Source organism: Eptatretus burgeri, chromosome 7, assembly GCF_056783735.1.
Source record: "Eptatretus burgeri isolate ZD-2024b chromosome 7, Ebu_testis_v1, whole genome shotgun sequence".
NCBI lineage: Eukaryota > Metazoa > Chordata > Myxini > Myxiniformes > Myxinidae > Eptatretus > Eptatretus burgeri.
Window position 1 is genome coordinate 105,072,468 of NC_140967.1, and position 22,402 is coordinate 105,094,869.

Sequence of the window (22,402 nt, forward strand, 5' to 3'; positions counted from 1 at the left end):
AACTACCAAAAATATGTTTTTGCTCTGACACTCTCAAAACAGCTTTGCATTCTTCCAAAGCACTTATCTGTGGTTGCCATGTCTGCACTTTTGGGAAGAGGTGGTTCTGTTTGGTGCAACCCAAGCAGCCAAAGCCTGATGAGCTGCACGAAGCAACCTGTTGTGCATGGAGCTTTATCTATGAGTGGGGGACTTGATGGAAATGGGATCACGATGGATGTGAAACCAAGGTTGATTTACTGAGCCTGCCAAGTCGTCATATCTCCAATCAGGATGAGCTATTGCTACTGTGTATTCAACCACTCCCATGGCCCCTAAGTTATCACAATGTTGACAGAGAGAGAGAGAGAGAGAGAGAGAGAGAGAGAGAGAGAGAGAGAGAGAGAGAGAGAGAGAGAGAGAGAGAGAGAGAGAGAGAGAGAGAGAGAGAGAGAGAGAGAGAGAGAGAGAGAGAGAGAGAGAGAGAGAGAGATAGAGAGAGAGAGAGAGAGAGAGAGAGAGAGAGAGAGAGAGAGAGAGAGAGAGAGAGAGAGGGAGAGAGAGAGAGAGAGAGAGAGAGAGAGAGAGAGAGAGAGAGAGAATTAAGAACAGCTGGAATAAAGTGACTCCATTCATATGTGAACCTCCAAGTTGATGTTAGGTACAACCATTGCCAACATGAGGTACACATCCTGCATCCTTGATCTTGCCTTTAATGCTTGTTCTTGGCCCAACTTCCTATTATATGTTCTTTGCATTTGTGGCCATTTCGAGGGATCAATTTTGGTGCATGATAGAGGAGTGCTAACTGGTATATCTCTGATCCTCAACACAATTTCTCTCGTTAATATATTGTTACGGCTGTGGAAATTTGCAGAACACCATAAAGGACCTCAGATCAGTTATGACGATAAGTATATGTGTAGTTAGATTTCCCCACCGTTGCTTAGAGGGAATTTCCGTGTTCACAGAGCTGTGATCCTTTGAGATAGCCGTTTTTCTTTTCTCTATCATTATTTTGAACCAATCATCCCCCAACAACCAAATCGTCACCACCCACAACACCCCCAAACAACCACAACCAAACCCCCACCACCTTTGCCTTTCTCCCTCCCCTACCATCAACAACGCTACCCCACAAACATGGCATCGCCTTCGTCCCAGAGACAACGCCGAAGTCGCGCTATCTAATCGGCCGTGTGGTGATTTCTACCACGTCCGCTCCGTCGACACCGAAGTCGCGCTATCTAAGCGGCCGTTTGGTGATTTCTACCACGTCCGCTCCGTCAACGCCGAAGTCGCGCTGTCTAAGGGCCGTTTGGTGATTTATACCACGTCCGCTCCGACAACGAAGAAGTCGCGCAATCTGAAGCGGCCGTTTGGAGATTTCTACCACGTCCGCTCCATCAACGCCGAAGTCGCGCTGTCTAAGGGCCGTTTGGTGATTTCCACCACGTCCGCTCTGTCAACACCGAAGTCGCGCTGTCTAAGGGCCGTTTGGTGATTTCTACCACGTCCGCTCCGTCAACGCCGAAGTCGCGCTGTCTAAGGGCCGTTTGGTGATTTCCACCACGTCCGCTCCGCCGACGACAAAGCCGCGCCAAGAGGCAAAAGCCTCGGTGACTCACACACACATCGGCTGGTCGGGCGGGACGAAGCCGCGCGGGCGGACGGAGCTTCGAAGCATTACATGCATCGGTTCGGCGGGACGAAGCCCCGGTAAAACTCACACACACATCGGCTGGTCGGGCGGGACGAAGCCGCGTGTGGCGGACGGAGCTTCGATGCATTACACGCATCGGTTCGGCCGGACAAAGCCCCGGCGAAACACGCACACACACATCGGCTCGTTGGGCGGGTCGAAGCCGCGTGGCGGACGGAGTTTCGGGGATAAACACCACCATCAGCTCGGCGGGATGAAGCTGACCTGACAGGGCGAGGCTTTGGTGATTTCTACTACGTCGGCTTTGCTGGGGTCAGGGGTTACGCTGATAGGGCGAGGCCTCGATTATTTCAACCAGGTACGCTTGGCCAGAGGTTGGAGGTCAAAGGTCAGGGGTCGGATTTTTCCACTCCCCCGGTCTATATAAGAGCGAGCACAACGGAGCTCGAGGCAGTCTGGAGGGGTCGGAGAAGAGTGAGAGTTGGTGAACGGAGCAGGGACGCGGAGGGGCTCAGTGGCAAGCCAGAGGGCTAAGTGGGGACCACCGCCGGAAAAGGGGCGATGTGGAGGCCACAGCCAAGGAGAGTTGCCGGAGCTAGTGCAGTCCAGAGTGTTCGGAAAGAGCGTCAACTCGCTGAAAGGAGCGTCAGCCATTCCCCTCTCCCATACCAAGCTTTGCGCTGAGAGCGCCGGTAACCCCCGTCTCACCAAGCGAGCGTCGACGTGCTGAGAGGGCATCGACAATTCCCCCATCTCGAGCATCGACGTGCTGAGGGAGCATCAGCAATTTCCTCCCCCCTTACCGGGCATCAACAATTCCCCCCCCCCCCCGTACCGAGCATCCGCGCTGATAGAGCGCCGGTAACCCCGTCCGTTCCCAACCGTGGTACCTGCTGTGTAGCACGAGCCTGCGCGTCCGGGTGGAGAACGCCGGAGAGAGAGAGAGAGAGCTCACCAACCAAGCCGGGTGCCCGAGGACAGGTGCTGCCATGCAAGGCCATGGGGAGTAGACGTCGCGACCTGCCCACCGTCGCGCCACGAGGGCACGGGTAGGACCCTTCGGTCTCGTGGGCCTGGCCGCTCATCCAGGCTCCACGTACATTTGGTCCACGGACCTGTCTGCCATCCTTGTCTTTGGGGGTGGTTTTTCTTTGCTTTTTGTGTAAATGCATGTGGTGGCGCCGTCTTATAAGTGGAATTGTCGAAGTGTGCGTGTGAAATAAAGACACTTTATTTGTGGTAAATTCTTCATTTGCTTGCTTGACTGTACATACGTGCATGATTCGCTGTATGACTGTACATACGTGCATGATTCACTGTATGGCTGGAAATACGTGCTTGCGAAATAAATGTGCTTGTTGAACTGTTCCCCGTTTCGTTGCGTCCTTCCCTTGTTTGAAAGTGCCATCTTGCATCACGGAAGGAATTGGTAGACGGGTGTAAGCACCCAGTAAATAGAATCACATCCATCGAGGTCAGCGATAACACCACTCGGTTATCCCTGAAGCACGGAATGGACCGCTTAAGCGGTTCGTGTCCTAGGCTGGCCTGCGACGAGGTACGATCGCCCGGTTAACTACTCGCGCAGGTACTTCAGTAGGTCGAGTTTGGCGAACAACCCTATCCTGCGCGGGTGGCCAATTGGCACGATTGTGGTGAGGTCGAAAGACCCACCCGTGACTAGCTCCCGGCGTTGTTCCGGGAGGGTCACGACAGAATTGTCCATTCCGGTGGATGATGCGGTCGCGATTCGAGTTACGTGGCCGATCGCACGCCGGGCGGACCAGAATTCGTAACAATATCTCGTATTTAAACACCATCATACGAAGTTACATTACAATTGTTTTGGGTCCATCGACTAATCATATTTTGCTGACTGATGGGTTTACAGTGAACTTTAAGTGATTTTATGCATTTGCACCAAACAATACAGACTTTTGAAGTGACGTACGAACGCAACCGCGGCCTTTCATGCATGCGCTGTGTGTGCGTTTTCAGTGACTCTTCCGCTAGCCGGGGCACCTTTAACCTGCCGTTGCTCGTGCAATATTTGTCGGTCCAATGATCTTTTTAACATAATTTGAAGCATTTAAACGTACGAGTGTAAATTTCCGAATGGTTAACCATCATTGTTGTGTTCCTGGATGCAAATCGGAATCACAAAAATATAGGAAATACAAGAAATATGGATGAGAGGTGTGAAAATGCTTCTTATATGTGGCACTGTTCACAGTGGCATACCTAAGGTATGGGCAGGTATGACACATGCCCTGGGTGCCACTTGAAGGGGGGGGTGGCACTGAGCAGGACTTGGTCTTTGTCAAGAATGGAATAATGAAGTTGAAAGACGTCAAAGACGAATGGCTGATGAGAACTCGAGAGACGCTGGGTTAACAGCCAAGGAGAAAATGGAAAGAGTCATGAAGGGAACACTCGACCGTCTTCACATAGAAATGGACGAAAGGCTCGCTCATTTGCATGACACTGACGCCAAGTTTGGGTTCCTTCTCGATGTCGAGGAACTGTGTTACAGCGCTGACAGTAACGACCTAAAGAAGAAATGCGAAAATTTGGGCGAATTGTACAGCTCTGATGTTGATGGACAGCAGCTATATGAAGAAATTTTGGATTTCAGAATGTTGCTATCAAGTCGGGCCAACATGAAAATATCAAGACCTAAAGAACTTCTCGAATTTATTGTTAAGTATGGAGATGAGAGCATCTTCCTCAATCTTTGCATTGCTATTCAGATAATGTTAACCATAACAGTTTCCATCGCCAGCTGCTTCCATGGGTCAAGGCAGACTCTGTGATCTTGTTTTGCTGAGTGTAGAAAGAGAAGAAACTGAAAAAAAACTGACTTTGAGCACATCATAGACCAGTTTACATCAGTGAAAGCAAGGAAGGTGCAGTTGTAAGTTTCATGTAGTGCCATAATTTGTTAATTGAAAGATTAACGAGCTTGGGTTGTATTTTTGAGCTGATATTATGGAAAAGTTATCTAAAAGATGGGTGTCAGATGTTTGGACAGGGGTGCAATTTCAGTGCTTGCCAAAGTCGCTATTTTCCAGAGATACGCCCCTGACTGTTCACATCCTAGATGAGAATAAGGAAACATGTGGATAGGATCTTTGCACGGACAAGACATTATGAACCTGAAACTTGAGGATTTGTCCAAAACCCTTCAGGCAGATCAATAAACATGTTTCACATCTATACTACTCTCTGAACTATGGTCATTTTGATGTTTATAAGGGTTCGGTTTGACTGTGATATTTTAACCTGTCTCATTTACAATGTGTGCTTTCACTCCATAGAGTTGAGGAGGACAAATCTGAGGATGTGCCATATGTGTACGTCAATGCATCTGGTTATGTCTCTCAACTGCGACCTCTCCGTGCTGTGACGTCATGCATCTTGAACATCTTCACTTTCCCTTTTGATAAACAGAACTGCTCCCTCACCTTCGCACCTTGGACCTACAGTGGTGTGACATTTGTTTTGCTGGAGAATTCCCAATGCTAACGTCGAAATGCACGTCGAGTAAAGATATACGAAAATGCTCGGTGTACATTTTCTGCTGATGTGGTGGGTAGTTTTAGCTGCAGTCAGAACTTTCCAAAAGGATGTCGTACAGGGTGGCCTACAGCATGATGACCGTATCGTTCCCTTTGTTAAGATTGTTTGCTCCAGACATTGCATCATACGTATATATGTACACAGCATATATGAGGTGCATATTGTGGAAAACTGTTCGGTGCCTATTGAAAAACAATATGGTTTGGTGCACTCTCATTTCTTCCAAGTTAAACTTAATCGGACGTCTAATACCTCTAATACACTGCTGCCATGCCTTGCTTCAAAACGACTTGTACTGCATTTGTAGAATGAGGACTTAGACAAGAACAAACAGTAGTTCGTCCAGGAAGATGTGACTCATAATAGTGCTGGAGCTGTTCTTGATTTTCTCCATTTTGAAACTCCAGGATGACAGTTTATAGCTGCGTTGGGATTTGTACCCAGGCTAGATGGCTTAGAGGTGAGTGTGCATACCTCTAGGCCATCCTTTCAGCCCAAAACACAGGTGTTTTCGGGAAAGGCAGAGCAAAAACCTATAAATTCCATTTGAGAAATAAATGATTATAGAATGTGAAATAGGTCTACCAAGCATTGGACTTGTGGGAAGTCAGACAGAATTTGAAGTCACCCAGTGACTATGTGCCTTCATCTGAGCTATCTTCGAGTTGTGCATCAAACATCTCGTTAGAGAGCACAGTTCCAATGACTACTCTTGGGTCGTGCGGTTTTTAGCTGCAGAGGTGAATCTTGACTTGCAACGTTCGGTTGAGGAGCTGAAGAATGATCGCCTTGTGTTCGTGAGTGGAGGAGAATGGAGCCTTCTCGGGGTCGATACACTCATGCAGGAGGTTGCAAACAACAACGGAATCGTATTCTCATTTTACCGTTTCAATGTAAGTCTAACACCCGTACTTCTGTCTCAAATGCATTCTGTTTTGTCGGTCATTTTCATGTTGACAATGTCCGACACGTAGAGGTGATTTTGGAACGTCGTGTTGAAAAAAGATGAACTGATCATGAAACTTTTCCATCACTGTAAACCTTCTTTATCTCACCTTCCCATTCAGATGATCATCAAACGGAGACCCTTGTTCTATGTGGTCAACTTGTTGGTTCCAAGCTTGCTTCTCATGGTCGTCGACCTGGCGGGGTTCCTGCTGCCCCCGGAGTGTGGGGAGCGTGTTTCGTTCAAAGTCACCATTTTGTTGGGGTACTTCGTCTTTCTCACGACTGTTGTTGGAATCCTCCCTGCAACTGCTCAAGGCACTCCACTCATAGGTACGTCTTGTATCTTGACCCAAACATGTCCTTGACCCAAACATGTCCAAACATGGGCGATTGCAATGTTACTCTTGGCCTCTTGCTACAAAGAGCTCGTACTTTTTCACTCCTATACAACGAGGATAAGGGTGTGAAAGTATGAACTCTTTGCAGCAAGAAGAAATGTAAACATCATGCAGAAAAATCTCAACAAAGAAAGGAGCTTTTAAAGCGCATCGGACATGGAAAATGGTGATTATGTCATTACTTATTTCATAAAAGCCAAGATTTAGAGAAATATATGGCACTTTGCAGTTTACTCGGACTTCGTTTTGTAAATGATAATAAATATATGATGACTGTACTAGCATAAAATGGCCACCTGTGTTTGAAAGGTATCGGGGGATCTCTAATGTCGACCAATACCTCATGTGCTTCCAAGATCTGTATCTACGGCTTCAAGCTTGTTGTTGCTGTATGCCACGAAAAATACGGCATTGATACTTACTTGAGTCATGACCTACATGATTTCTGTGTTCTTGAGGAATCTTGCTCCAATGACATCTTCACTGCTACTGTGAGGATTGGGGACATCACTGTCACAAATGTATATAAACCCCCTAGAGTCACGTGGCCTGCCTCCATGCTACCCACTTTCCACCACCCAGAAGTACATGCAGGGGACTTCAACAGCCATCACTCATCCTGGGGCTACTCAACCAAAGATGAGAATGGGGATTTACTGGATGTGTGGGCATCTAACAATGATCGCTACCTCCCTCATGATGCCAAGCAAACAGGTACATTCTACTCAAGCAGATGGAGAAGAGACAACAACCCAGACCTCTGCTTCACATCGAAAACTGACGATGGCCTACCCCTCCATGCGTCACGCAAGATCCTTCCACACTTCGCTTACAGCCAACATAGACCTGCTCTTATCCACTTCGGTGAACAGATCCCAGTGATCTCATCCAAGCCTCTCCCACACTGGAACTTCAGGAAAGCAGATTGGAAAGGTTACACGCAAGAAGTGGAGGAAAAGATCATAAGTCTTGAACCTGTTCCCAAGAACTACAAGTCCTGTTTGATCCTGAAGGCTGCAGCAAAGAAAAATGTTCTTAGAGGCTTTCGCGAAAACTTCACTCCTTGCTGGCTCCCTAAATCAGAAGATCTCTTGAAGCAGTATGATGCCACAGGCGACCCAGATATTGCCACAGAACATCTAGATTCCTTGGATGCAGCAAGGCGACATGGCTGGCAAGAGACTGTAGATGATATGAACTTTACACACTCCAGCAGGAAGGCTTGGACTCTCCTTCGTCATCTTGGTTCAGCTGCTCCGACTTGGTACATCCCCCCCCCCCCCCCCAAGGTGTCAGCAAATGCTGTAGCTTCTCGCCTGCTGGCAAACTCGAAGGTCGCCTCTTCCAAAGATGCCCAACAAGAAGTGAGAAGGAGTCTGACCAAGTCCACCTCTTCTTCACCATCCTCAAGCCCACTTTCTAATCCATATACTCCAGCTGATGTAGACAAAGACCTGTCCTCTACTAAAGCTGGAAAAGCAGCAGGAGTTGATGGGATCTACCCGGAATTTCTGAAGAACCTTGGTTTCCAAGGAAGCAACTGGCTGGCTGCTTTTTTCACCCATGTCAATTCTACAGGAATTATCCCTAAGGCCTGGAGAGAGTCTAAGGTCATCACTATCCTCAAGCCTGGGAAACCTGCGGATGATCCAGCTCGTTACCGACCCATATCCCTCCTGTGTACATCCTACAAGCTGTTTGAGCACCTCCTGCTTGCCCGGATTTCTCCATTGGTGGAACCTGTTCTGCCCAGAGAACAAGCTGGCTTTAGATCTGACAGAAGCTGCTGTGCAGATCAAATTCTTGCCATCACTACCAATATAGAGGCTGGCTTCCAACGTGCCCTGAAAACTGGTGTTGCTCTCATTGATCTGTCATCAGCTTATGACACCATGTGGAAACATGGTCTGTTGCTGAAAGCTTCCAGAATCCTGAAGTACCAAACCACTTTACACGTCCTCTCATCCATCCTCAGCATCCGTAGATTTAGGGTTTCGCTCGGGGACGAGACCAACACTGTCAGGACCCTGAATGATGGTCTCCCTCAGGGCTCTGTCCTAGCTCCTCTACTTTTTAACATCTATGTGAGTGACATGCCAACTACCTCGTCCAGGAAGCTTGCATACGCAGATGCCCTTGCCTTGCCTACCAGGGAGCTGCCCTTGAGGATATCAGCAGAGTGCTAACCCAAGACTTGAAGGGGATGGAGGAATATTTCACCTTCTGGCAACTTCGCCCAAACCCATCTGAGATAACTGTCACTGCCTTCCACCTCAGCAATCGGCTCACCAATGCAAAGCTCCGAGTGTCCTTTTGTGGCAAGCCGGTGAAGAATGAGGAATTTCCCAAGTACCTTGGAGTCACCCTGGATCGTACCCTCACCTATCGTGAACACCTGAAGAGGGTGGCTAATAAACTGAAAGCAAGGGTCAACATCATCAGGAAACTTGCAAGCAACAGCTGGGGATCCAATGCACATACTCTTCCTACTGCAACCCCAGCCCTCGTCTATTCAACAGCTGAGTTCTGCTCAACAGCTTGCGCTAATAGCTGCCACACCAAACGAGTTGACACTGTCCTTAACTCTGCAATGCAGGTCATCATAGGGACGCTTAAGTCAACACCTTTGCAGTGGCTCCCTGTCCTTTCTCATATCGCCCCTCCCAGCAGACGCAGAAGGGAGAGGATGCTGAAGGATTTGTGCACCATCGAGGCTAACCCTGACCTTCCCATCCATGATGTCTTGAATAACCTGCCCAACATGCGCCTGAAGTCCCGCAAACCCTTCTGGTCTTCAGTTAAATCCTTGGAAGACTTTGACTCCAAGACTGAGTGGCGCAGAGCCTAGGCAGATGCCAACACCAACAACGGAGATGTCATCACAGACCCCACAGTGAAATCACCCAGATTTGACATCCCTCACAAGCAATGGCTAACCCTGAACAGAATCCGCACCCTCCATGCAAGAACAGCCCATCACCTGCATAAGTGGGGGATGACAGAGAGCCCTGCTTGTGACTGTGGATGTCCAGACCAGACCATCCCACACATCGTGAAAGACTGTTCATTGAGGCTTTTCCCTGGTGGCATTACAGCTATCCACACAGTAACTGATGCTGCCCTGGCCTGGATGTCTACCCTTGACCTAAAACTGTAGGCTGTGCACGCCATACGCAAGAAGAAGAATGTCGACCATCAAATTTGAATGGCTGCCAACGATGGCTGAATAGCTCCACAGGCCCACACAGACGGATCAAAGTAAAGTTTTGATGGATGGTCCTTGTGGCTTCTCACTCCTGATATAATCATATAAGGGCAGATCAAAGTTGACACGAGACTTCCTTTGGAGAACATGTACAAATTAAATAATAATTCTCCCATTTTCAGCGTCAGTCACAGTTCGTGTCAGCACCCACGTGGGTTGGCAGTATGGTGTGGTGGTAGTGCACTTTCCTTTGAGTTGTCTTCTCTGGGTTTGATTCCCGACTCAACTTTAGATTTTCTGATTAGTGCTTCATAAGCAGGGGTTTGCATCACAAGGTGTGGCATCCATCGGATGGACGTTAAACTAGGTGTCTCGTCTGTTGGCATTAGTTGATGGATGTTAAAAAAAAAATCCCACAGTGTCTTTCCCAAAGACTGAGCGAGTTATTGCCGGCACCCTGAACAAATTACAAATTCCTACCCAAATCAGCCAATGTCAGGTCTCACCAGCCAGTTCGAAAAAGACTTGTGCCAAAAATCATCTCTAACCCGAACCCCAGCTGACCCGACAACCGAAAGGGATAAACCAGGGCCGTTAATGAGGCAGTCGTAGTTGGTTTCTTAATTCTATAAAAAGAGAGAGAGAGAAAAAAAATCATAAAGATTATTAATTTCCCATTACAAAAGTAATATGTTCGACCTTTATCTTGTAAGAACAATATACTCGGAAAAGTCCCCGTCGGTTTGCCATTCCCCAGTGACAGGGAAAACAAGCAAGACTGTCTGTCCCCAGTGATGGGAAACGTTTCAGTTAATTTATCAATTTAAATTATTTCATGGACTTTAAAAAGGTTAATTGTGTTGCACTCTTGGTTTCACTCAGTTTCAATCTTCAAAGGGGGTGTGTTAATTAAACCAAATAAACAATTTTCACTCTTGCACTTCCTTGGAGTTTTCTTCGTTTGCAAGCAAAGTTTCAGGCTGCTCGGTTTCATGGTTTTGAAATGATGGAGGAGACAACACACTGACACACTTTCTCTTTTATTATAATCATCGACGATTTGATGTAACATACTCTTTACAGAGCGTCGGTACTGCCGAAGCACCTTCCTGAGCAAGGGTTATACTAGGTGGTTTGCCATTGCTTTCCCAGCAATTCAGGCAGGAATTTGTAATTTGTTTACGGTGCCACTGATAACTCACCCACTCTTCGCGAAGAACACCGTAGGGATCTTTAACGTCCACCAACTAATGTCAGTAGACGGGACACCCAGTTTAACGTCCGTCGGAGAGACAGCACACACATCTGTGAAACACCGGGATGACAGTGAATAGCTAGGCGGAGATTCCAACCCAGACTGGACAGCTTAGCAGACCAGGTATTCTGTTTACGCACCGTTAATAAACAAACGGTGATTCCATGTTGTATTTACACGTTTAAAATGTATCTTGTTTGGTACAATTCATTTCTTCTGGTTTAACCTTGATCTTTGCCTGCATGCGGAGCTTTTCAAAAGCAGCACCGGAAGCGGCCGCCGGAAACGCGAGACAGCCGAACGTGTGAACGCACGGACAGACACCACACTTCGCATGATATAATAGATACTGTAGTTGCTTTATTGCGACGACACCATTGTACCTTTAAACAATTCATTTTATTATTTTCTCAGGAATTTCGAAATTGACTGGATTGACTTTTCATGACAATAAAACCGTGAACTAGTGAAGCAAATGAGACAATTTCCTTAAATTATTAGTTCAAAATGAAGATGTTCGATCTTTTCCTGTCCAACGAAGAGAATGCTGAGGAATACCTTGGTTGGTATCTCCCACATCATTGGCATCTCCCGCAATGAGGCTGAGTCTTTGGACCTCTCACTCCCTCACCGCAGGCAGGTCGGTGGTCTTTCTGTCTTCTTCCGTCTCCTCTCTGGTCTCCCCCCCCACTTTGTCTGTGATTTGTCCCCACCATATTTCCGCAAGGCGCTAAAAGTCCGCCAACAACCCCCTTCTGGTAAAACTACCAAAATCACGAATCACTGCTCACTTTCACTCTTTCATTCCTTTTTTTCCCCTCCTTTGGAATAAACTCCCTCACTCTCCTCAATCCCATTGTTCCCTTCAAGCCTTCAAAACAGCGTTCACCAGCACCTCTTATCATCCCCCATCCAAATCCTTGATCTTTTTTACCCCCGTTAATCCACCTCCTTCAAATTTCCTGCTTTCCTTCCTGAAAGTCCCTGTAGTGTCCATCTTGTATCCCCCGTGTTCCCTGCCCCCATCCCACTCCGTTCCACAGATCTCCTAATGTCTCTGTTCCTCATTGTTTTGTCCTTTCCACTCCCGCCCCTCTTGTCTCATGCCCCCCCCCCCTTGCTGTGCATTGTGTGTTCGCTCTCATACAAGCCTCGACAAGGTATACAAAAAAAAACTTTAAAAAGGAGGAAGGTTTATATGTGGTGAAACCTCTTCCTTGTTTTTTTTTTGATGTAAATGACTCCTCTACTTCATCAACTCTCCTCCATGTACTAATGATTGATCTATTCAGTAAACAAGTCCTCACCTCCACACAAGCTCTATACCCACGATCAGTTGATCCTCGATATTAGAATTTGTTGTTACCTATAACATGATAGTGAACCTACAAGCATACCTGTGCATCCTTGGTGTGTGTGTTCCTGCTGGTGTGACCTACAGATGTCTACTTTGTGGTGTGCATCGCCCTGCTTGTAGTCAGCCTCCTGGAGACCGTGCTCGTTCTACGGGTGCTCTACGGACACCGCGGTAATTCAGAAGGTGGAGTGTGGACCATGCTGTTCACTTCCCTCGGATTTTCTTCCTATAAAATGAGCACTGATTTAACTCAGACACCGAGTGCTGACAACGGTACGTTTGCGAAAGCCAGGTAACTGGATTTATTGCTTTGGTACAGCAATTGAAATGATTTTGATAGACATGTTTGTTTATTACGTATGAACTATTGGGAGAATGTGATGTCTCCCCACCTAACATACACAATGATTTAACCAGCTGACCCGACCCCACACCCCCTTGAAGTTTATCTCTATGATTTAACACCAAACTGGGAAAGCATCTTTTATATCGATCAATGCTGAGGCCAAACTGAGATTCTTATTTCCAATAGCTTAACAGATCTAAGTTCAGAAAGTTCCACCATAAGTGATTTGACACGGACTCTATGGTATTGGGAGATAGTCATCAGTTTCTCTGAGAAGAGTTGGCCGAAGGTTTAGCTCTGGACCGTTCCGTTTGACCCATCGGCTTCGTATCGTTCCCAAAATGCAAAGCCTGTCTGCGTCCACTTTGTACTCAAACTAAATTTGAAGAAAGCAACAGTAAAATTTAACAATTAGTGTTCTCAATGTTCTCATAATAAATGTTTCTTGAAAATTTGATGACAAAAGCTCAAATGTTGAAAAAAGGTTCTGGCCTGGACACACACACCCCATTTCCTGCTGTGCAGGTGGACGGGCTAACAAAACCAGTTATCAAGCACCTTTCAGAGTCTGCTCTGTCTCAATCTTCCCTCCAGGGTTTCAAGCAACTCGTGCTCCACCACCTCTTGTCATCCCCCAATTCTGGACCATTATTTTATTGCCCCACTAACATTTCCTAACTCAACCATCTTACTTGGGAGTTTCATCATTTCCTCCCTTCCTCCTCTTTTGCTGTTTGTTAATTCCTTTGATGTTTGTCTCACGATCAGCTCCACCTTGCTCTTCCATGAGCTTCACTCATGTAAGTAAGTAAGTAAGTAAATAAATATACAACCAAACTATTTCCAGGTGGCTTTTCTAAAATAACTGCTTCCTTTTCATAAAACCTGAAGGTAGGTGTGTTCAAACAGAAAAGTTGTCCGGATTCCAGAGTAAATCTGGTATTTCGAGATAGGAGATGCGTGCGAACAGAAATAGGTTCCGAGAAAATTTGGATTAGTCAATCCGTCTTGGACCTCAGATTATTTGTACAGAATATGTCCGTAGGAACCTGGCACGAGCACTTGGTCAGGCCTCATTTAATATCCAAGGATGCTGACAATCATCGCAATACCAACAACTTTTCTACCTGCTGCCTAGCTCATCCTATAAATATTTTCAAGTGTTTGTGTGTTTGTGCGTTTGCCTTTCACGGCTGAACCGTAGCACCTAGAGGCCCCAAATTTAGTACATCAGGTTCTGGGTAAGGTTGTAAACTACTACACATTGGACTTGACGTCCATTTTCAGGCCACCAAATGCCGCTATAAAATATATATTGAGATTTGGAGTCAGGTAGGGCTGACGCCAACCTGTAGGCAAAAGGTAACCATCATGAGGCCATAACTCCATAGCTTTTCAATGTCCAACACGGCCCAAAACCACTGCCGGGAAAAGCTTTCCCATCTGGGTAGTGCCAGGCATCCTCACTAATCCCCCCCCCCCCACACCCCTAAAGGCAGCGCCAGGTAGCCCCTGCTCGCTTTAAATGTTTTCATGTGAGCAGCAAAACTATGAGAGATCAGAATTGTAGAAAATCAATACAAACTGTTTAGTATAGATTATGCGTGTGAATATAGCTGGAGAATGACATACGAGGAACCACTAAAAGTCCTGGCAAGGGAAGATCAGGCACTCATGCAATCAGTATTTCAAACTACCAGCAAGTGGCATATAAAGGCACAGCACAATCATCTCAAAAATATAATAAAACAAAGGCAGTACAAGACAAACAGTGAGCCACTCAAACAAGAGCAGCAAAACAAATGGTTCCCTTGTCTTGTTTGTATGTCCCTATGTGTTAGTTCCTTCCTCATTACTCCATCATCCTTTGTATACCAATTCCCTCCACTGAGCGAAAGGACAACAGACATAGGATGGCCAGATTGAGTACCTGATCCTTGTTCAAGTGCTTCATTCGGTCCCACCCATCACATGCAAATGTCAGTTTACATGATACTCCACCAGAATCTTTCTAGTGGCTGTGAGCGTTCCTGTGCTCCACAGCATTGCAGTCACAATCCGAGCTGTACACGTTGTCTTATATACGAGGTGGTGGCTCAACTGCACTCACGCCAATAGCTGAAGCTTTGGCTCTCCATACCTCAGTGGACATGCTCACACACTCTCTGGTCCAGCATGATCTCCTTGGTGGCACTCCAGCATGTTCCACGGTCTCTGAAGAGCAATCTTCTGACCCGGACTTCATCGGAAAAAGCAGACCCTAATCAAGCAGTTCCAGATTCCACCGTCTTCACCACTGACAACTCAACTTTTTTGATGGTGCTCTCTTCTCGGAAACGTTTTTTTAACCCTTCTCTGAATGATGTTCTGGAGATGTGACCTCCTGAGGCACATGCATGATCTCTCCACTCTTCTCAGCTCTTCCAAGCTGCTCAACTGGGACCTCTGCTTCCAGGTGGCCTGCCTTGCTTTGACCCTCATTAAATGCGGTTAACCGTTAACTAGTTCACTACCTCTTAGGTCCTAGTCGGATACAACATGGGACCAGCGGATGAGGAATGAGGCTATTATCAGCCATTACAGGTGTACATCAGTGTCCTTGGCACATTTTCACATTTCAAAGCAATTTTTTCAATGAAGGGATGGACAAAGGTGTAAATAAGGACGAGGAAGACAAATCCGGAGATTATCAAACACATTGAACACCCCTCTGAAAACATCTTAACATTAAACTTACATATCTACAGCAACTGTTAACACTACGGTCATGTCCTTTCCCCTGTTATATTGAAGTCACCCTTTCACATCCATGAGTGATCCATTTTGATGTTGAATGTTGTTGGGAAATTTAGTTGTGTGCTGCTTTCTCTGTTTCTGATTTATTTGTTTGTTAGTGTATTATTACCTCCACCATCGAAGGTGAAGGAGGTTATGTTTTCACCCCTTTCTGTCTGTCTGTTTGTTTGTGTACAGGATATCTCAAAAACGTTGTGAACGGATCCGGATGAAATTTTGTGGACAGGTTCGGTGTGTGACAAGGACGAACTGATTAGATTTTGGTGAAGATCCGGATCCGGATCTGACGACTAGAATTTTTAAAGTGATTCTTCACCATTGAGAGATAGGGCCAAAAACGATATATAGCACGATATCTCAAAAAGTTGTGGACAGATTCGGACGAAACGAGGTAGACAGGTTGGGTGTATTACCATGACTAATTGATTCGATTTTGGTGAAGATCCTAATCCAGATCTGGATATGAGAATTATTGAACATTGTGAGTGATTCTTCACCATTGAGAGATAGGTCCAAAACCGATACATTACTGTATAGTATGATATTTCTAAAATGTATTGGGCCCGATATGTTCTCGTGGATCAGGCATTACATGGCGGAGGTGTGCGCTCGACCGCCTGCCCTTCTAGTTTTCATTATTATGTTGTGTTGGTGTTGCTGTTTCTAGCTTTTGCTGTCACCCACACCTGTAAACAACACACTGTTGTGCCACACCTCCTCGTCTTTAATTCTGACATTTCGCCATAATTGACAGGCAGGTTATCTAGCTGAAGTACAAGTACAATCGTTAGGGAAGAGTGGTGTTCAGCCAATACCTTTGACAGGTGTCTGTAAAAAGGTTCTCAGCTCATCATCTGTTCCGTACAAAGCCAAAGAGCTCATCGTTGCAGCCAGTAGATCACATTTGTGATCCAAACAGATCTTTCTGCATAGTGAGCGATGATTGTTGTTCTAACATATTATCTTTTGTTTTTCAAATCCCTCAAGGCCCAAGAGAGGGTATGACCCTTTTGGAGAAAGCGTACCAATTGGACAAGATCCTCACCCTCTGCTACCTGGTGCTCATTATCTGTGTGGTTGTTGGCTTCGTGCTCGCATGGGCATTGTCATAAGATCTCTTTATTACAAAGCACTTTGGTTTCATGAACACCTTTCCAAACACACATGACTTCATTACAGTGTTCCTTTTGTTCCCCTCAACTTACATAAACAAGATATGCCACTTTTAGGAATAGCTGAGAGAGAGAAAAGAATGAGGTCACTCCCTTCCTTGCCACCCCTATAACTTAATGATAAAACAAAATTTTCTGTCGCATTCCTCTGTGCTCCTGCATAGGATTTAGAGCCTGCGGTGTACCTGGAAGGGATCATGGGGTGGACTCGTACCTGCATTGAACCTTTCGTTGAAAATTTTGTTCCTTTGATGACTTGTTGCTCAAGGACTTGTTGGTTTTAAATCGAGAAGTCTCAGTGTATTTACTCCCGAAGTTCCACGTCCACACGTTCGTCATCAAGTTGGAGCTTAACTATAAGCACCTGATCTGAGAAGAGGAATGTGTACGTGTGGAACTCAAGCATAGAAACGCCAAACCTTCGAAATCCTTACAATCTTCGGTCCTGGGAGGCTTTTCTAAACTTCATCTTCTGTGCATGATTCTTTTCTTTTATCCCCATCACAGTCGATGTGATTATTTATTTTCTGATTTAAACATAACATATTTATATTCACCAGTGAAGGTATTTATCTTGGCACACTTTCATTCACCAAGCCCTTCAGCTTTCGGGTTTCTTTTCACAATTTTCACATTCAATCTGTGTTTTATCTTTCTGATGAAGCCGCCGAGGCAGAAACAGCGCAGTCTCGGACTGATGTTGGTGTGGACTTGTGGTAATCCATGTGGTCTCTGCACACTTGCACCTATTCGGTGGTGGTCCAGGGCAATGTCCTGCGGAGATCTCCCCTCCAGTTTAACTTGGTTTAGACAAACGATTGGAAGCAATGAATGCTCCGGCAAATGATAATGCACCTGCTGTACAGCATGTCTGTATCAAAATTGTTGATGTTGAACAGTGAACATTATAACACATTAATTTATTCCTTAACATGTTTTTAAGTTAATCGGAGTAGATGACATCGTCTGACATTTCGCATGGGCAGCTTTCATTTCGGAAACGTTAAGAGCTTTCAGAGTATTCCGGAGGTCCAGCGCACGTTCCAGTATGTTACGTTATCCGAACGAATTGTGTCTCACATTGTGACGTCATCCTACGGGCTGGATTACCCGGGAAGACAGAGGGGGTTGTTGACTGGCGCACATTGATGTAAAACCGTTCTTCACCACTCTAAAGCAACACGACCGACGCGTTGTGCTTTGACTGCCGATTGGCACACGACCTTCGCATCACAATTCTGCTACGAGAATGTTCAATGAATATTTCAAAAGCGGAAGTGGGTGAAGGGGAGGAATCGTCTTCCGTGTGAACTGGAGGGCTGCTGGGGGAAAAAATGGATGTGAGAGATATTTGCTCGTTCTTTTGGTGTAGTTTTGGACTGTGGTAATTGCTTATCGTTGCTTCATGAACTGTGTGTTATCTGTTTGAATCCATTGTAATAAATTCCAAACTTTTGTCAAATGTTTTGGATCTCTGATGGAGCATTTTGCAATATAGATCAAGCAACTTCTAGAATTATTAATAACCTGTGCAAGCCTTCCATTAAGAAGTTAGTCAACAACCTTTGGGGAATTTCTCCCTCTGTTGGGACTCCCCCATGTGCTCGGAAACCCTGTATCAGCCGATGTTTAAACTCTCCAGCTCTTTCTCCCAGCTTTTGCTGAATAGCAAACACTCTATTCCAATCCAAAGTTGGGGGGCTTCAACGCACGTTGGATAGCATCATACAGCCTATCTTGAGCTGCCTGTCTCACCTCCCCATCCCACTCTGCCCCTTCTTGGCTGGCCAGTCTGCTTCCCTCCTGGCCTCTCTCCACACTCTAGGCGAGAGAATCACCTGGCACACAATGACAACATCCCGGTGTGTCACCATCCATTGGGGAATCAAATCACGAACTGTCTGTGGTTCATTTCGACATTCCATAACTCGGTCACGCATCGATCTCAATTCTTGTTCCTTAAATGGTTGATATACCAAGGCAGCGGCATGTGGGCCTCCAGCTGGGACCCCTTCCGCCGCTTCTATTGCTTGCGTGGCTGGAACAATTTCTCGCATGGGATACAAAGGGGTGGGGGCCGCCGCTCCCCGAGCTACTGTATTTTGCTTTCCCCCACACATATATCATCATAATCCTTACCTGGGATCGTGGGATATATGGACCCAGATGGTTGCCCGGTCGATGGGTTAAACAGCTGATATTGTGTTTCTGGCTGAGATAGCCCCAGCGGTTGGTACGCCGGGGGTTGGGGAGTTAATGGTACTTTCCCGGTATTAGAGTACTCCTGCCCCGGTGCTTTAGACACCGGGGCAGTTGATGAGCCATGTCCTGTTATTTGGCTTGGTGCCGGCGCTGATGCAGCCGCATCCTTAATTTTCCGCTCCGCACCTTCGAGTTGACCCTGAAGCTTTCGCACTTTACCCGCCAATGTTGCTTGTTTGGCTGTGCTCGATATTTTAATTGCTTCCTCCTGCCATATTCCGAACGCCAGCCAGTTTACTGGCATTTCCTTCATGGACAGTTTATGGCGTCTCAACAACTCTTCCCGCAGAATCTGCACTACCGGCAGGTCAAACGACCCGCCATTTGGCCACGGGAAGTCATCCTTAAGCGTGCATTTCGCCCAGCAATCATTTTGTTCCACTGTTACCATCCGATGTAACTTAAACATTTGGGAAGCAGGTGTATCCTCAGGAGGTTCGTTCATCTCCTCTCACTTTCCTGATTTGTTTCCCATCACTATTGCTGAACCCCTCCTGGAGTTGTTCTCGGGTCTGACTAGGCAGCCTCAGACATATGCCCTCGGCCCTCAAACTTCCGGTTCAGGACCTCAAGTTACGTACCCCTTGATATATATATATATAAAGTTGAAAGTGTGTCTGTGTGTGTGTGTTTCTCTGTGACCTATGCACGCGAAAAGTACTGGACTGATCCTCACCAAACTTCAGATGCTGACAGAACATGTACCCGGGAGTGTCCCGATGTAAAAGAATTGTACTTCCGACTTCCGGTTTCCGAATTATGACGTCATCACCTGATTTCGTAACGTTAATTTTTCAAGTTCAGCCGATTGACATGGGACCAACGCCATTTGCAATAGAATGAAAAAATAATGCGACATTCAATTGAAGACAATGACTTCCGACTTCCCGGTTTCCGAATCATGAATTATGCATTCGACACACTTGCAAAAATGACCGTATGTATATTATACCGTACAATGATATAATAATCATCTGTAAGTCATATTTTATTAACATTTTCTTAATTATTGTTATAACCATGGTTATAAAAACCATTTTTATTGTTACTGTATAACGTTTTTACGTCACTTCGGCCTGGATTCGGGATCAGCGATCAAATAATGTAAATCACGATTAAAAATTATTTTTTGATGATGCGGGAGTTATCTTTATTAAAATCAGTGGAGGAAATATACACCATGTCTGATATTTGGGTCTTTCATGTCTCCAAAGATGCCTTTATCTCCAGGGACGCATCATTCCCCATGACAAAAACCGGAAGCAAAAGGGTCATAGCCGACGACACGGATTCCGAATTGCCAGAGTATTGTGTTGTTGTTGTTGTTGTTGTTGTTTACTATTCTCTCATGTGCACGCATTGAATATGAAGCTCACTACGATCGCTATGAAATGCTGTGCGGTATATAAACACGATCAGGTTTGATTTCTATGTTGCGAATATTAAATGCTGTGCGGTGTATAAACACGATTGGGTTTGATCTCTATGTTGCGAATATTAAACGCTGTGCGGTGTATAAACACGATCGGGTTTGATTTCTATCTTGCGAATATTAATAAACGCTGTGCGGTGTATAAACACGATCGGGATCGATTTCTATATTGTGAATATTGTATCCACACTATTGAAAGTGTGTGTGTGTGTATGTGTGTGTTTGTGTGTGTGTGTGTGTGTGTGTGTGTGTGTGTGTGTGTGTGTCAGTGTATGTGTGTGTCAGTGTATGTGTGTGTGTCTAGGTGTGTGCGTCAGTGTGTGTGTGTGTCCATGTGTGTGCGTCAGTGTGTGTGTGTGTTCGTGTGTGTGTGTGTGTCAGTGTGTGTGTGTGTGTGTCAGTGTTTGTGTGTGTGTGTGTTCGTGTGTGTGTGTGTGTGTCAGTGTGTGTGTGTCCATGTGTGTGCGTCAGTGTGTGTGTGTGTGTTCGTGTGTGTGTGTGTGTGTGTGTGTGTGTGTGTGTGTGTGTGTGTGTGTGTCAGTGTATGTGTGGCAGCCTCTACAATTTTACAATTAACTGTGACATATACTCCTTCAGACCCGCCGTCATCCACGGGATTCCTGTGCAGAGCATGGGTATCCCTGCGAGTAAACAATAAACAATTCTCTCCCCACACTTATCTTTACCAATTCTTTCGGCGAGGACAAGGGCAGAGGCAGGGATGAGCGAAACCTGGGATGGGAAAGAGAGTATCTAATTTAAACTCCCCAGCACAAAGGCTTACCTTATTCAAATTGGTCACCGGCACCGGCTTTCTCTCTTTGGTCACCAAAGGTCCATCCCCACCTCTCCTCCACTTGTCTCAGCCCCCTGCTCGCTGCGCCAATTGTCAGAACGTTGATCACCCTTCACCAAGGTATGAAGACGATGATGTACTTGAGAGAAAACTGTTTATTATTTATCATACGTGTACACGGAGAGAAACATACCACCAAAAACACCAATTACGTAACTGAAGAAGCCCGGAGAGTGCCGCCGCTCTACCAGAGACGGTTATATTGTTACGGATTTGGAAGCCATTCACGCACAAACAGACAGCAGTCCCCATAGCTTAATTATTTCGATAAGTATGTGTTTATAGTTAGTATCCCTCCTTCTGTCTAATGGAAATTTTGTGTGTGCGCTACAAGTTATTTTTTTTAATTCGGTTTTTACAATGACAACGACCACAACAACAATGCCACCATCCCTCACTCGACCCAATCACCATTGCCCCCATGTTTTTGGCTGAGGACGTGGGTGCAGCCCCAAGGAAGGGCATGGACCATTTCCTCCAGCCAATGAGCGGAGGGCGAGCACCACATGCGTGCCCCAGCCAAACGGGAGGCTGACCACGAGTCGTCCGCCAACCACTCATCCAATCAGGAGGCGAGGGGCGAGAAATGCAACCCCTCCCACCGAAGAGAGAAAGAGAGACGAGAGGACGGAAGACAGGAGTGATTGTGGTGATTGGCCTCGTCTGCGGTCGTGGTTCGAACGGTCTGCGGTTCTTTGCGGTGGCTCACCGTGGTGGTGGTGACCGAAGAGCAGTGATCGTGGCGACTGCTGAGCAGCTGCGGTCGTGGTGGCTTGGTCTCAGTCGTCGTCTGGGGCCCTTCGTGGTGGATTCTCGTGGTGGTGGAGGCCGAACTGCCAGGGACGTGGGCCATGGACTCCGCATCGTGGGTTCGAGTCCCACCGTGGTGGTTCGGAGTTGGTGTGACCACACGAGGCGGGAAGGTACCCCGGCCCGGCTCTACCGAATAAAGACCCATGGGGTCCAGTTTCTTTTGGGTGTGTGTGTGTGTGTGTGTGTGTGTGTGTGTGTGTGTGGTGCCAGTCTGTGGTGCCACCCTACCCACCCCGTCAAAATATTGGCGACCACGGTCCGCTAAGGGATCCGTGAACTCTCGGACTTATCCGAGAGTCACCCCTAAATTCCGGGTGTTCAGTGGGAAAAGACTCCACTGC

The 22,402-nt window shown here is 46.4% G+C and overlaps 1 protein-coding gene across 6 annotated transcripts in view; it reads left to right on the top strand.

The window, feature by feature from the left end:
* LOC147024007 (5-hydroxytryptamine receptor 3A-like) overlaps positions 1-18,164 on the top strand; it is a 132,274-nt gene extending 114,110 nt beyond the window's left edge. For all 6 annotated transcript variants that reach the window (XM_085890152.1, XM_085890154.1, XM_085890153.1 and 3 more), the window contains exons 5-9: positions 4,960-5,129; positions 5,954-6,114; positions 6,289-6,499; positions 12,469-12,657; positions 16,514-18,164. In XM_085890152.1, coding sequence (XP_085746278.1) covers positions 4,960-5,129; positions 5,954-6,114; positions 6,289-6,499; positions 12,469-12,657; positions 16,514-16,638 — 856 coding nt within the window. In that variant the 3' untranslated portion in view covers positions 16,639-18,164. The remainder of the gene's footprint in view (positions 1-4,959; positions 5,130-5,953; positions 6,115-6,288; positions 6,500-12,468; positions 12,658-16,513) is intronic.
* Positions 18,165-22,402: the final 4,238 nt, after the last annotated feature.